The 14,050-nt window shown below is 37.8% G+C and overlaps 2 protein-coding genes and 1 long non-coding RNA gene across 6 annotated transcripts in view; all 3 read right to left on the bottom strand.

The window, feature by feature from the left end:
- Positions 1–88: 88 nt before the first annotated feature.
- On the bottom strand, positions 89–3,163 carry LOC147322164 (uncharacterized). Its single transcript, XR_015131054.1, has 6 exons — positions 3,141–3,163; positions 1,169–1,257; positions 772–804; positions 595–657; positions 370–420; positions 89–240 (listed from the first exon to the last, which is right to left on the bottom strand). It is a non-coding gene; the product is annotated as an uncharacterized LOC147322164 (long non-coding RNA).
- Positions 3,164–3,846: 683 nt separating this feature from the next.
- Positions 3,847–8,017, bottom strand: LOC147322163 (uncharacterized). 2 transcript variants are annotated; one of them, XM_086306576.1, is made up of 7 exons: positions 7,690–8,002; positions 7,142–7,201; positions 6,754–6,792; positions 6,539–6,625; positions 4,898–4,942; positions 4,153–4,236; positions 3,847–3,954 (listed from the first exon to the last, which is right to left on the bottom strand). In XM_086306576.1, the coding sequence occupies exons 1-6, from the start codon at positions 7,771–7,773 to the stop codon at positions 4,174–4,176; spliced, it is 378 nt and encodes a 125-aa protein (XP_086162702.1). In that variant the 5' UTR covers positions 7,774–8,002; the 3' UTR covers positions 3,847–3,954; positions 4,153–4,173. The 2 variants fall into 2 exon arrangements, with proteins under 2 accessions (XP_086162702.1, XP_086162703.1); XM_086306577.1 differs by lacking the exon at positions 4,898–4,942 and having other exon boundaries at positions 7,690–8,017.
- A 1,909-nt stretch (positions 8,018–9,926) lies between these two features.
- scrib (scribble planar cell polarity protein) overlaps positions 9,927–14,050 on the bottom strand; it is an 80,960-nt gene continuing 76,836 nt past the window's right edge. For all 3 annotated transcript variants that reach the window (XM_086306578.1, XM_086306579.1, XM_086306581.1), the window contains one exon: positions 9,927–11,931. In XM_086306578.1, coding sequence (XP_086162704.1) covers positions 11,804–11,931 — 128 coding nt within the window. In that variant the 3' untranslated portion in view covers positions 9,927–11,803. The remainder of the gene's footprint in view (positions 11,932–14,050) is intronic.

Genomic DNA, 14,050 nt, shown 5'->3' with positions numbered 1-14,050 from the left:
ATTCCTATGTTAGAGTAGGTCTTTTTTTCCATCTCTTGAAAAACACATTTTAAAAGACCTTTTATTAAGTTTAATAAATAAAGAAAACTTTTCCCACAACATAATTTTAGTGTTTATTCAGAGAAGACGGTAACACCAGCAGAATCACGGTCGTCTGTCTCTGTGAAGATTCACGCTTCAACATTTTTAGCATCACACGTCTTCTTTCACTGTTGCTGCAGCTGTATTGTTGTGATGAACCTGTAAAGTGTAAAGAGAAATAAAAGGATTTTAAATAAATTGCCACATATTCTCTGTTCTCTCGTCAGTGCTATTTCAAATTAAATGCTGTTGTCAGACTTCATAAAAGCTGTGCTGATGGTGTTTTACCTCTGTGGCATTTCCAGCACGAGTAGAATTATTTGGATGCAAGGTCTCGTTCTGAAATATGTTGGATTACATTAGTTACAGATCTTTAAACCCAACCCTTCCCCAACATCTAAATAAAATATAACCTGCACAAATAAACAAATAATTTGATACTTTTTATCATTTTACACCTTGCAGGACACGCACGGACATATAAATATTGCTTATTTTTGTGGCGTTACTTACTACACGAGTTGGAGCAGTTGGAAAATTGCCAGTGCTTTCAAGAGGATGCCAGCTGCCAGCATCCTAAAGTAAAAAAAATAAACACACACACATTTATATATAATATTATAATGTTATAATTACTGGTGAATAATGCCACTCGTGTCAACAGGTTGTTTTTTTGTTTTTCTAACTTACATCCGATGATGGTGCTGCGCCTCCTTCATGCAGCTGAAAAGAAAATGGAAAACGCTTTAATAGAATAACAATATACAGATTTAAGTGTTGGAGGTTTTTATTTTTGCCTTTTTCCCCTCAGTGCTGGAAGGTCATTGACATTTCAAAGCAAACAAAGCAGCATTAATCAATTAATCTCAGCGAGTCAGCAGCATGAGACACACTCCAGCTGATTCTTGGTCAAAATAAATAAACAGAAATTAAAAACATACTGGACTAACTAACTAACAACAGTCCTACAATGTTAAAGATGAAATCTAAACATTTATGTAGATTATCACTTGTTATAAACTCAGTGAGACTGTTAATTCTTTCAGGAAATCCATGAACATCAAACAGGTGCATGATATTTTCTTACCGAAGCTGTGAGAATAAATCCCACCAAACAGAGCAGTGCGAGTCCTCTCATCGTGGATGTGATCAGCCTCCTGTCTGCACACAGACCTCCTGTTTTATAATGCAAGTGTTTGTAGGTGGAGACTCTTTCACTTCAGCGCTTGTTTAACATCAAAGTTCAACTGTGTTTGTTAGCAAATGTAAATATGTTTGCGCTCACAAAGTCTGCTTTATTCTTCAGAAAACAACATTTTTAGTTTAATTTAGACGTTTCAACAGCAGTGAAGATTTAAACATCCCCTGTGACACCTGCTGTCCCAGGTGTCACGTTTACAAGAAAAGGCTGATAATATTTATGCATTTTTAAAAATGTATTCTTACTTCCTGATTGCCTCACCCTGTCCTCGTGCACCCAGTCGGTTTATTTTGTATTGAAGGTGTCATTTTGTAACAAGCAGGGAGACAGATACCTTATATATTCTGCTATAACCCAAAGGTGTCAAAAATAAGGCCCGGGGGCCAGAATCGGCCAGGCAAACACTGCAGAAAATATGAGGAAGTGCATAAATCGTTGGACAGCTTTTCCTGCTGATAACAGCCGTTCATTCTACACCAAAGAAGTTAAGTAATAGATAAATAGTTAAATGACAGAAAAGTGTAGACAGTGTTTTTCACTGTCTACCATTATGACATAAAAAAAGAAAGAAAATTTTCATCCATGAAACTCTATGTTGTACAAACATCAGACACTCTGGGCAGTGAGCTGCACCACAACTGTAATTTTACACATTTATCATAGAAACACTGAGATGTGGTGTTGAACTTGCAGATCTTTATCTTATTGTACGATATCTCAGGGATTAAATGTGGAGTTAAACACCTTTACACGGACAGAAAGTGGAGTTTCACTCGTCTGGCCCACTCAAGTCATGGTGGACTGTTCGTGGCCGTCAGTGTGAAACGAGTTTGACCTCACTGCTATAACCTCTCTGTACATCTGTTTCATTAGTACTTGACTTATGTAAAACTGCCTAATCCCTGTCAAATGATACATTTTAATCACATTTACATAGAGAAAAGTGGAAAGTGGAAACCTGTGATGGATGTTATAGATCATAATGTTTCAAGAACTGGTTACTTTACACAGATACAGTCAAAGTTACTCTATTTTGTTGAATTTGCTCATTTTAGATGCAGTACTCAGGTGCTAACCCTCAAATGTAATAAAGATATACAAATTCAAGTTCAGTGCTGGGTTTTTTTGTTTTTTAACAACAGTGTGTGAGAAACACTCCAGCTGATTTATGGTAGAAAAATACATTTATATCAAGCCTAAGTTTAAATCTGCAGTCTCGTTTATCTGGTAGTTAAACAACAGTCCTACAATGAAACCGCGAAGAAATAAATACATATATAATGATTGCTGGAAGATTTTAGCTTCACATATTAGAGTACCATCGGATTAAACTTTATACTGATGTTTTTGTTTTGTGGTGCAACGGCTCAAATTTGATCAATCCAACATGAAAGTTGAATGAATTTGGTGTTTTCTTACTTTTTATGACTAAGTATGCTTTGTTTTGCAGTTGTAAAATTCAACCAGAAACCATTAAGAAATTTAAAAAGACAATAAATGACAGTTTTTTTATTAGTGTTTGCTCAAAAATGGGAGTTTGTAGGACTTGCTGGACTTAACAAGTCAAAAACTAGTTAAGAATTAACTAGTAAACTAGTTCACTAGTTTTAATGTATCTGTCCCAAATGAAAGATCCTGATAAGACCAGTGAAAATTTCAAGCTATAGTATTTGATCTGTGAAGCTAAAATTTCCCTACACTCATTACACATATTCACACTTTGTATGATAGAAGTTTTATTGAAACCAGCAGAAAAGGTTTTAAAAATTTGGCTAATTTGCCAGTATGATGTTTTGTTTTGTTTAACTGAAGCTGTGAGAGTAAATCCCACCTAACAGCGCAGTGCGAGTCGTCTCACCTCGGATGTGATCGGCCTCCTGTCTGCACTTCAAACTGTTTTATAATCCAAGTGTTTGTAGGTGAAGCCTCTTTGACTTCAACTCTTGTTTAACATCAAAGTTCAACTTTGTTTGTTAGCAAATGAAAAAAAAGTCTGCTTTATTCTCTTCAAAACTGAATTTGTTATTAATGTAATTCAGACTCTTCCACATACTTATGAATCCGCTGTTCTCTCTTTCGTAAAATGCCATATTTAAAAGAAAAAGCTTATTTTATTTGTAATTTTTCTCAATGTTAATTATTAAGAAAAATGCCCGTAACAGGATGTCGAGTTAGTTTATCAGGAACTGTTTTTATTTGTTTATTAAAAAAGCAGCAGGACAAAGTATGATCATTAAATACAGTTAGGAGTTCATAGCAACGATGGCACACGTCAGCTCACGTGCATTTGTTATAACAGGCCTGAAATAAGCAGCCACTGCCTTTGTGTTAGTAAAATGTGATGAAGTTAGTTTTGTAAATTTACCGTCTCTTTAAAGAAAATGTTCTTTTTGTCTTCATTTGTGTCTCCCCTCGATAATTAATTCCCGTGTTGTCTCATTTTGTCAGAATAGGTGTTTTTTTGTGTGTCTGGTAGATAATTTGTCAAAAGTTCCAGCTCTACGTTTCTAAATGACCTTGGAAAAAGCACATAACAACAAATAAGAGACACTTAACAAATAAAGGAAACTTTTCTCACAACAGACTTTTAATGATTATTTAGGTAAGACAGTAACATGAGCAGAATCACGGTCGTCCACTGTTGCTTCCACTGAAATGTTCTGATGAACGGTCTGTAAATTACACAGAGGGGAAAAAATCTAATGATTTCACTTAACTGTCACAAAATCACACCTATGGACAGGTTTCTATCTTTTTTTAAGACATTTGTTTTAAAATACAATTTTTCAAGGCACTTTGATAATTTTCTTTTACGTGAAATTATGACAAATTATAGATGTGTAAATATAGTGTTGTCAATGGTTTTTTACCTGTGTGTCATTTCCCTCGGCTTATTCAGTTTCATCACGTGTACCTTCAAGGGGACTCCAGCACCCATGGCACAACTCAGTTTGCTATCAACATTGAAATAAAATATAATCTACAATAATATACATTTATACATGAAATATGCATATAAATAATTATGTAAAGACAAAGAAATTCTAAGTCAAGTTTTAAGGTTACACTAATATACAGCACATCTGTGTCACTGTAGCATAAAATTGAAATAAGCAGTTTGAGCTTGTTGTGTTAGTAAAAATGCTTTTAGGAGTCAACATAAAACAGAATTCACACAATTTGTGTAGATATTTGCCGACACAAAGTAAATGTTGATGCGGATGATTGAATGATCTTAAATATAAATATTACAAAATATTAAAAATGAATATTAGTCTAATTTTACTTAGTAATAGATGATCAACTCTGAAGCAAGTCATAGATCTGTTTATTTTCTTGGTATTTCAAGGCCCGGGGCAAAGATTATATCTGTAAAAGGGGTCACAGATATAATTCCACACACGTGGGGCAATTGATATTTATTGTTGGGTTGTTGTTTTTTCAATTAAAAAAAAACAACAAAAATCTCATGATGATAAGAATTATGTCTCACTTATATGTTAGTTAATAAAGTCCAGATTGACCTCTTTAATAGTGAAAAATATTAAGTCTTTGTTGAGAAAGTTGAATATAGTTTGGTAGTTTTTTTAAGATTTTATTTAATTTTTACCGTACCGATGGCTTTTTTGGAGGCTTTTTTGAGTTGCTTTCATGATGGACCTGAAATGAAAGTGTGTGACATTAATAATAACATATAAAGCTCAAAATTTAATATATAATCAGTAATTCTTTTTTTTATTCTCTGCTGGTGCTGTGCTTCCTTCATGCAGCTGAAATTAGAATGGATAAAACTTTCAGAACACTTTCATAAAATCCTACAATATGAAGCCAAAATGCAGCGCTGGAGGTTTTAATTTCTGCCTCTTTTTTAAAATAATGTTTTTCACTCCATGTTTGAAGATCATTTCAAATCAAACAACACAGCAAAATAATGATACAGTTAATCTCAGTGAGTCAGCAGCAGCATGAGACACACTTCAGCTGATTCGTGATGATAAATATGTCTAAATAAATATTTATGTAGACTGTCATTTGTTATAAGCTTTCAACATATCTGTGAACATCAAACAGTGATATATTTTCTTACCGAAGCTGTGAGAATAAGTAAATGGTAAATGGTAAATGGCCTGTATTTATATAGCGCTTTACTAGTCCCTAAGGACCCCAAAGCGCTTTACATATCCAGTCATCCACCCATTCACACACACATTCACACACTGGTGATGGCAAGCTACATTGTAACCACAGCCACCCTGGGGTGCACTGACAGAGGCGAGGCTGCCGGACACTGGCGCCACCGGGCCCTCTGACCAGTCCCACCAAACAGAGCAGTGTGAGTCCTCTCATTTTGTAATCAGCTTCCAGTGAGCGCTTACGCCTGTTTTATGATGCATGTGTTTGTAGGTGGAGGCTGTTTTACTTCAGCTCTTGTTTAACATCAAAGTTCAAATTTGTTTGCTTACCTGCCCAAAGTCTGTTTTATTCTCAACAACAGGGCAGATGTTAATTTGGTGAGGCTGGTTGCTGTCATGGGCGTCCCCTCCAATAATGACTTTTTTAAGTTTAAGTTTCTGTAAATATTATATTCCTTTGTTTGAAAACAGTACATTGTCTTGTATTCATAGTACGTAGTAGTGTATGCAGAGTGTAAGCAGGTATTGGTAATGTAAAGCAGTACTGTGATTTTTTTGGTTCCACATTTTCATGGTTGTGTCTTAAACCAATAAAACACCAAGTTGTTTGGTTTTCTGTCATATTTCAAAAAGAAAAGCAGCAACTGCTCACACTAAGAAGTTAAGATTTACTGTAATGACAATGACAAGGAAAAACACAAAATAAACTGCTCTGTGTGAACGTCTTTAGATTGTCAGTTGTTGTTGTTCAAAGCAAAGTCAATTTAGTTTATTTATACAGCACCAAATCACAATAACAGTCACCTCAGGGCATTTTATATTGTAAGGTAGTCCCTACAATAATACAACAGAGAAAACCCCAACAATTACACGACCCCCTATGAGCAAGTGCTTTGGCGACATTGGGAAAAACTCCTGTTTAACAGGAACAAAAATAAAAAGGCTTCATTTGGATTTTGGACTTTGGAGCTGGAGATACTGCCTTCACATTTCTGTGGTAAACATTAAAGCTTTTGTTTGTTTGTTTTTTAATTAAAATAATGTTTTTCAAAAGACTAAATAAAATAAAGTTTTTCAAACTTTAACATGACTTAAAGGTCTTTATTTTGCTGCAGTTTCTTACTTTGGTGTCCTTCTGGGGGCTTTGTTCGAGGGGCTCTGTAGGAGGGAACCCAAAATCACTTTCCACTGGCCTAATGGTGCCGTTCCACTGATGGGATTAAAAAGGAAGTCAGCCAAACTTTAGGTTAATGTGAGTAAGATGATAAATGCATCTTCATCCTCTTGCATTTCAACACTTTTCACGTGTCAGTCCTTACTTTGCTTTATGAAACCTACCTGCACAACAGCTTTATTTTCTGTGGTTTCCTCTTGTGGCTAAAATAAGAGCACATTTGAACTTTAATGAGGAAACAGGTTCCAATGCTTGTAATCATGTGTTTGTTTATTCCTGCAAGGTCGTCGACTTTGGACTTCAAATAAAACAGAAAAATAATCAAAACCTAACCCGTCCCTTAGAAATAGCAGCAATTAGCACACTTTACAATTGAAAACTATGATTATATAATTGAAAAAAAATCCCATAACAAAGACATTTTTACTGAGAATAATTAAAGTAAGAATTCTACTCATATTTGAGCAGCACTGCTTATATTTGTCAAAATCTAATTTGATTTTAAGTCTCACCTAAACAGATTAAAACATGAAACACTCAAAGTTCACACACCTCTGTTGAGTTGGACGTCCCGTTTGTACCTTCCATTGGCCTCATAGATAAATATCCAGCCTAAAAAATATATATTTAAAGCAGCTTTAGTTATAACATGTTCACTTCCATTTGGCAGATCATGTAAAGGACTTTTTTTGTCTTAAACATTTCAATGCATAACAGAATGAGCCTTAAAAAATCGATTTCTGTCACTTAACTGACATAATGTGATCAAGCACACATTTATCATCTAAAAAACAGAAAATATTTAGATCTAAAAACATATTATTTAGAAAATATTTAGACCCAAAACCAAGCAGCGATTACACATTTGTTTAATTATTTATATATTTTCATTATTAAGCTTGCAGGAGTGATTAAATGCATTAGTTCGCTGTGTATTTGTTTGCAGTATTGAGCAACAATACTTAATTAATATTTATCTTAATAGACATTTAAACTGAGTAAAAACTTTGAATGAGCATAATTGATTTTGCAATGATATAAAAATGATTGTATTTGCACTACCTTACAGAACGGTGGCATTTAGTACTTTTTTTTCTTACCTCTGCAAATGAAAAGTCTGTCAAAGGCAGATCTGTCAGTGCAGCCAGAATAATTCCCACCATAAGCAGTGTGAGTCCCCTCATCTTAAAAACAAGTCAGCCACCTGTGTGCACGATGTCGGCTTTGCAGTCCCAGTAAGAGGAATTTGAATTTATGGTTTCACTTGTAGGTTAAAGTCTCAACTTTCCTCGCCTTCCCTCGTGACGCTCTCTATGTCAAGTTTGAGTTTGTTAGTCAAACTGCTTTCCTGTTTTGACAGCTGGTTGTCTTCTGTATCTTTTTCTGCAGCTGATTAATCTTCAGTCTCTTGTACGTTAACATATTTTTCTCCCACAAAACTCCGACGTATATTAATCATTAGTTTGCTTTCTGAAATTTTAGTCCACCTACTTGCTCAACAGCATTTTCACTGCTTTGGTTCGGCACCTGAAGTAAGAGGAGGGTGCACTTTAATAAGAAAACTCATACCAGTGATTGATTATTCCTACAAATAATCAAAAAGCTAACCTCTTCCACAGAACAACTGAAAATTATAATTATTGAATTACTTATATTTAACATTTTTCATGTGCAAAAGTAGGACTAACAGGATGGGAAGTAGAGTTTAAAGAGAAGAAAAAAGTGATAGCAACTTTATATCAAACACAGAAAAATGCACTTAAATGCGTTGTTACAGTCACAGCTGGATTACAATAAAAACTGAAGATTCAGGACTGGAAACTAAAATTCAAATTACATTAAAAATGCTAAAAGATAAAAAAAAAAAAATTCAGCTTCATGTATAATGAAACATTAATAAAGCAACAATGAATGATTCTTTTTCTTGCAATACTGATTTGAGAGAGATTTCACCACTGGGGAATTTGTTCTTCCCTTTAACCCACCACAGGAGGCTCAACCAGGCACTTATGTTTTCAAATAACATGAAAATTGATATTTAACTTGATATGATCTGTTCATGTAAGCTAGCCTAATGATAAACCTGAGTAAAGTGGAGCTAGACTCTGATGTCTTCTCCAGAGACCTGAACTCTGGATCTGCATCCATCTGACAGCCAGATTCTTATCCAATTACACACATGTCCATCTTTAGACAGAATAGTGACAAATAGACACAAAAAAAGCATTTGCAGGAAGAGAGACACAGCAAAGGGCCCGTGGTCAGACTTGACACCTGGTCTCTGCATCGAGCCATGTGGTGAACCACCTGCTCAACTGGGCGAGCTAAACTTGCAGCCTTTAGTCATTTTGTTCATATAGTTAGTGATATGAACCCATTAACATTACTGCACTCTTTGCAAGCTTTCACAAGACTGTTCGGCAGGCAGCATCCATCTGCCAGTTCTGTGCAAATAAGCACACTTACCGTATTTCTCCCAATCTGGCTTCTCTTCATCAGCTCCCTGTTAAATCCCAAAGTAAATGTAAAATCTCTCTAATCACATACAAGGTGTTAAATAATCAGGCCCAATCTCATCTTATAGGCCTTTTAGTCCCGTATCACCCCAGCAGAGCACTTCGCTCTCAGGCTGCTGGTTTACTTGTAGTTCGTAGAGTTTTTAAAAGTAGAATGGGACGCTGAGCTTTCAGTCCCTTCTTCTGTGGGGAGTCAGACACCCTCCACTTTTAAGATTAGACTCAAGACTTTCCTTTCAGATAAAGCATATAGTTAGGGCTGGATCAGGTGACCCTAAACCGTCCCTTAGTTATGATGCAATAGGTCTAGAGTGCTGGGGACTTCCCATCATGCACCGTTTCTTCTTCACTAACTACACCACTGATTTTATCATTAGTTATTATTAATCTCTGGCTGTCTGCCACAGCCATCTTTATCCCGTCTTCCTCCCATCACCCCAGCTGGTCATGGCCCCTCCCTGAGCCAGGTTCTGGCAGAGGTGTCTTCCTGTTAAAATGGAGTTTTTTCTTCACGTTATCACCAATTGTTTGGTCATAGGGGAGCGTTGATTTTTAAGGTTTTCTCTGGATTATTGCAAGGTCTTTACCTTACAATATAAAGCACCTTGATATCACTGCTGTTGTAGTTTGGTGATATATAAATAAAGCTGAAAATTTGGCCATCATCTCTCACAAGCCGTGCCCTCTACTTTATGGTTCTGCTCATGTCTCATATGTTTTCCTAACATCATTACACATTTTAGTGTCTTGCAGCCTCTTGCCTGTTCTTTGTTCTTCTTGTATGTTAACCCAGCACACAACACACGACAGAGTCAGTCAGCTTTTTACATGGAAAGTAAAATTTATTATTCCTGAACCACAAAATAGACTTCTTTGGTTGTACAAATTCACTAGTTACAGTCTTGTATGAGCTATAACCCTCAACCCTAGGACATGAGACCCTTTTCCCCTCCAGCCTATTGGCAAGTAAAAGCCCCCGAAGAGAACTCAAGACGAAAAGAATTAAACACAGAAACTCGAAACACTGCATCAAAAATGTAGTGAACCCCATCTGGAAAAAAAGTTATCTACTAAAAGATTTTTTTTAAAGATATTAGCTGTTGCGAATGTTATCAAACTGAATTTCAGTCAGTGAGAGCAACACGGAAAGCTTTAATTAGAAGACACTACATTAAATTAACACAAAATGCTACGATGCTGTGATTCTGCAGAAATACCCGTCACTGACACTGTGTCGAGCTGTAAGCTGAAGAGTCTGAGTGAGATCCATGTCTTGAGAGGGACTAACCGGTTCTGCCTCTCAGGCCTCTCCCATTAGCAAACCAATATACATGCAGAGAGCATCCCAGCGCCAAGCCTGCCTGAACCCAGATGCATCAGCAGTCCACGTGTTTAGTGTAGGTCCAAGACTGGCTCAGTTTCACACCCCAAATTTTGCTTTTCCTCTCAGTATTTGTACATTATTCACACGATAAATGATTTTCAGTGGCGTCAGATTTAAATTAACCATAGACAGAAAAAAAACAAACAACAAAAAAATAAAAACAACAAAAACACACACCTGCTACCTTCACATCACTGTGGCAAACCTCATAACGCAAGGAAAGTGGTGATTCACATTGATTTAAAAAAACAAACAACTATTACCCTTAACAGGGCAGGATAAGTACCATTAATATTAAAATGATGCCAAAATGCATGCTCCCAAACTGCCTGCTCCATGCTGCTTCCTCCATTGTAGTCAGACATACTCTCTACAGAGGAATGTGACATTGCTAAAGGTCCTGTGAAGTGGATTTGAAACAACTTAGGCAATTGAATTTGTAAATATGGCTGTCGCGAACAAAACTGATGAGTTAAAAGCGAACATAAAATGAAGTGATATGCAAATAATGGGCTGAAAGCTGTGATTTTGTGACTCATTAACAGATGGCGAGTCGCATTATCAGCTGGCCTCCAGGCCGGGATAGGGTGAAGGAATAAGTTCTTTAAAAGGCGGACCAGTGGCAGTGCAAAAATGATATGTACTCTTTAAAAAAAAAAAAAAAAAAAAAAAGCTCACCACATTTTGTGACAGTGAAGGTAGCAGGATGTTCCCTACTCGTTTAATATACATATATGTGTGTATGTATATATATACACATACACACTCCTGTCGGCCGAAGAAAACACTGAAAGCCTATGAATGTCTCTCAAGAAGTTAGTATAGCTATGACCCATTTCTTTTCTGCGTTTGTCTTCCAGTATGTTTTGTTTAAAAGCATCAAAAATCACTGAAGGCTTAGAAATTAAAATTTAAAAAACCCCTAAAAGCTTTGATCTCTAGTTAAAATAGATCTGATTCTACGAGGCAAACTGAATGCTAAATGGAAAGAAATAAAAAAATAAGTAGCAACCCTAGCTAACAACGCTAGCGCTTTCTTGCCGCTGAGGGGCCGTCGAGCAACTGGCCCTCAGACTGGAAAGGCAAGACTGGCACGCGGGCTCTAAGTGTCTGTGTGGCAACTATCAGCGTCGCAGACTTTACAGTGGTTACATACGGCAGAGTAAATCTCGCTCTACTGACAGCATGTGTAGTGTTTGGTGAATCTGCACCTCCTGTGGACGCACGCCCCTCTGAGGCCAGTGCTCCACAGTGTTTGTGAAGTTGTGTATGTTTGCGTGACGTCTGCAGGGTTTTTCTTCAGTGGGTGAGGTGTTATGTGGGCACAGCGGTTTCCAGGCTGCGGCGGCCCTGCCTCAGTTTGCGCTTGTTGCTGTACAGAGCCATCTCCTCCAGGGCGGAGGTGGCAGGCAGCGGGGTGACGTCGGGGCTCGCGGCGGTTCCTGGGAGGGGAAAAAAGAAAAGAGAGAGAAAATGCATTTGAGCTGCTGCAATTTCTCATCTTTTCTTGTGACAGTATCTGCTGCAGAAAAGATCAGAGCGACAGGACAGAAGATCCCTGTGAATCCCGTGACCCTGCGAGAGACACCCCACATTTAGAGCAGCAGCTGGAAACGAGCAGGAAACAGATGCGTCCAGTTTCTGTGCTAAACTCAAACCAATGACTTCAGTATTTCTTAAGTGTTTTCACTGCCAAGTCCTTGTTTTAAACATCCCTTCACTTCTCTACTATAGTGACTGGTCCTGCTGATCATGTAAATTAAAAACAAACAAACAAAGGAAGCACATAACCATCATGTAGCTGAGTTTTTACATGTGTGCATCTGCAGGGCAAAGAGGTAGGCCAAAGCTTTGCTGAGCCAGCTGAGCAGGAGAATAAAAGCAATGAACACAGTTGTGGTGAGATGTTTACGTACACTCGTCGTGGGCGTAAATGTCGTAGTAGTTTCAGGTGGTTTCTTTGAACTTCTTTTTTTGCACGGTGGAATGATCGTATAGGTCCAACAATTAGTCTTTTAAATTGACAAGGCAGGGTCACTTCTAGTTAGTCATCATGACTAAGTGCTGCTGGTAGTTTCTCTTTGCAGAATAAAAAGCTTGTTTGACAGCACTCATTGGATTGACACATACTAACACTGGAGACCCAAACCAGCACCAGTGTCCACAGTGAAGCCGGTTTTAAATCGCCATGGACCGAGTGGGTGCCGACCGCGAAAGAAGCCCCTGCTCCAAAATCGACACCTTCAAACTCGACTCAAATTTGGAGTTGCCCTCTTGGACAAACCAAATGCCTTCTGGAGAAAAGTTTGATGGCCAGTCGAGACAAAGACTGAGCTATTTGTCCACAATAATAAGAGGAGTAAATGTGCAGCTTTCAGCCGTCGAGTATGGTGGTGGTAGCATTATGCTCTGGGGCTGTTTTGCTACTGGTGGTACTGGTACATTGCACAAAGTGGATGGAATAGGATAAAACTTGGATGTTCCAGCAGGACAATGATCCCGATCCACAACTGATTTAGGAGTGGATAAAGGCAGCTAACATTAAATTTCTCGAAACGGCCTAACCCAGGCTCGGCCAACGCCAGGCCTCGAGGGACGGTGTCCTGCAGGTTTTAGATCTCACCCTGGGTCTACACACCTGAATCAAATGAGTATTTCATTACCAGGCCTCTGGAGAACTTTAAGACATGTTGAGGAGGTAATTTAGCCATTTAAATCAGCTGTGATGAATTAAGGACACATCTAAAACCTGCAGGACACCGGCCCCCGAGGCCTGGGTTTGGACACCACTGGTCTACCCAAAGACCTGACCGCAATCCTGCTTTTAAAGCCAGGTTAAAGCCAGAAACAAACCAATTTACCAAACAATTCAAAGAGTGGTCAAATAAGGGACATTTAACCAAATATTAGTGGTTATATTATATCTATGTATACATTTCACCCTGTGTGGACTAGAAAAAAGGCTAAATAAATTCAAACTTATGCACCCGGTTCTTGTTTTTTAAAGTAATTAAAGATAGATGCGATCATTCCACCCCAGAAAAAAAAAAAAAACAGTTCAAAGAAATAATTATAAACCTAAATTACCAAGACACTCATGGCCATGATGACCGTAAACTTCTGACCACAACTGTACTTACTCAGTTTTAATAAGCAAATCATGCTTTCAAAATAAAGCGAATAAGTTTCTGATTAGATTTTAGCGCACACATGTGGTTTCTCTGGTGCACGTCTTTATATTTAAAACAAATCCATGCACAAATCAAAGGACTGTGGTTAAACTGATCCTTTACACATAAAACGTCCCTTTGAATCAGTAGCTGCTTCCTGTCTGGTGGGGAGCAGATGGCAAAGCAAACCCAGGTGGACACACCCATCTTATACCCAAACCCCCAACTGTGCCACACAAACAGCAGGTTAGAGTGTAAATGTACAACCCGACACACACCCCGACAAACGCTCCTCGCATACACACACACACACACACACACACACACACACAGAGCGACAAACACATGCACACAGGATCCTACCAATAGGAGCCGCTTATCCCAGGTAGGC

Source organism: Aulonocara sp. 'chitande type north' Nkhata Bay, linkage group LG9, assembly GCF_057382095.1.
Source record: "Aulonocara sp. 'chitande type north' Nkhata Bay isolate Kocher_YH1m ecotype deep benthic linkage group LG9, A_spYH_male_GT1.1, whole genome shotgun sequence".
Classification (NCBI taxonomy): domain Eukaryota; kingdom Metazoa; phylum Chordata; class Actinopteri; order Cichliformes; family Cichlidae; genus Aulonocara; species Aulonocara sp. 'chitande type north' Nkhata Bay.
The sequence above is the reverse complement of the archived record's forward strand: the minus strand, read 5'-3'. Positions and strand labels throughout refer to the sequence as shown.

What these genes read in the sequence shown, in the direction of transcription:
- LOC147322163 (XM_086306576.1), bottom strand. Translation starts at nt 7,773, where the DNA reads ATGAGGGGACTCACACTGCTTATGGTGGGAATTATTCTGGCTGCACTG. An exon ending in GCCCCCAGAAGGACACCAAA is followed by an intron (nt 4,943 to 6,538) that starts GTAAGAAACTGC and finishes CTTTCATTTCAG; the next exon opens with GTCCATCATGAAAGCAACTC. An exon ending in AGCCTCCAAAAAAGCCATCG is followed by an intron (nt 4,237 to 4,897) that starts GTACGGTAAAAA and finishes CAATGTTGATAG; the next exon opens with CAAACTGAGTTGTGCCATGG.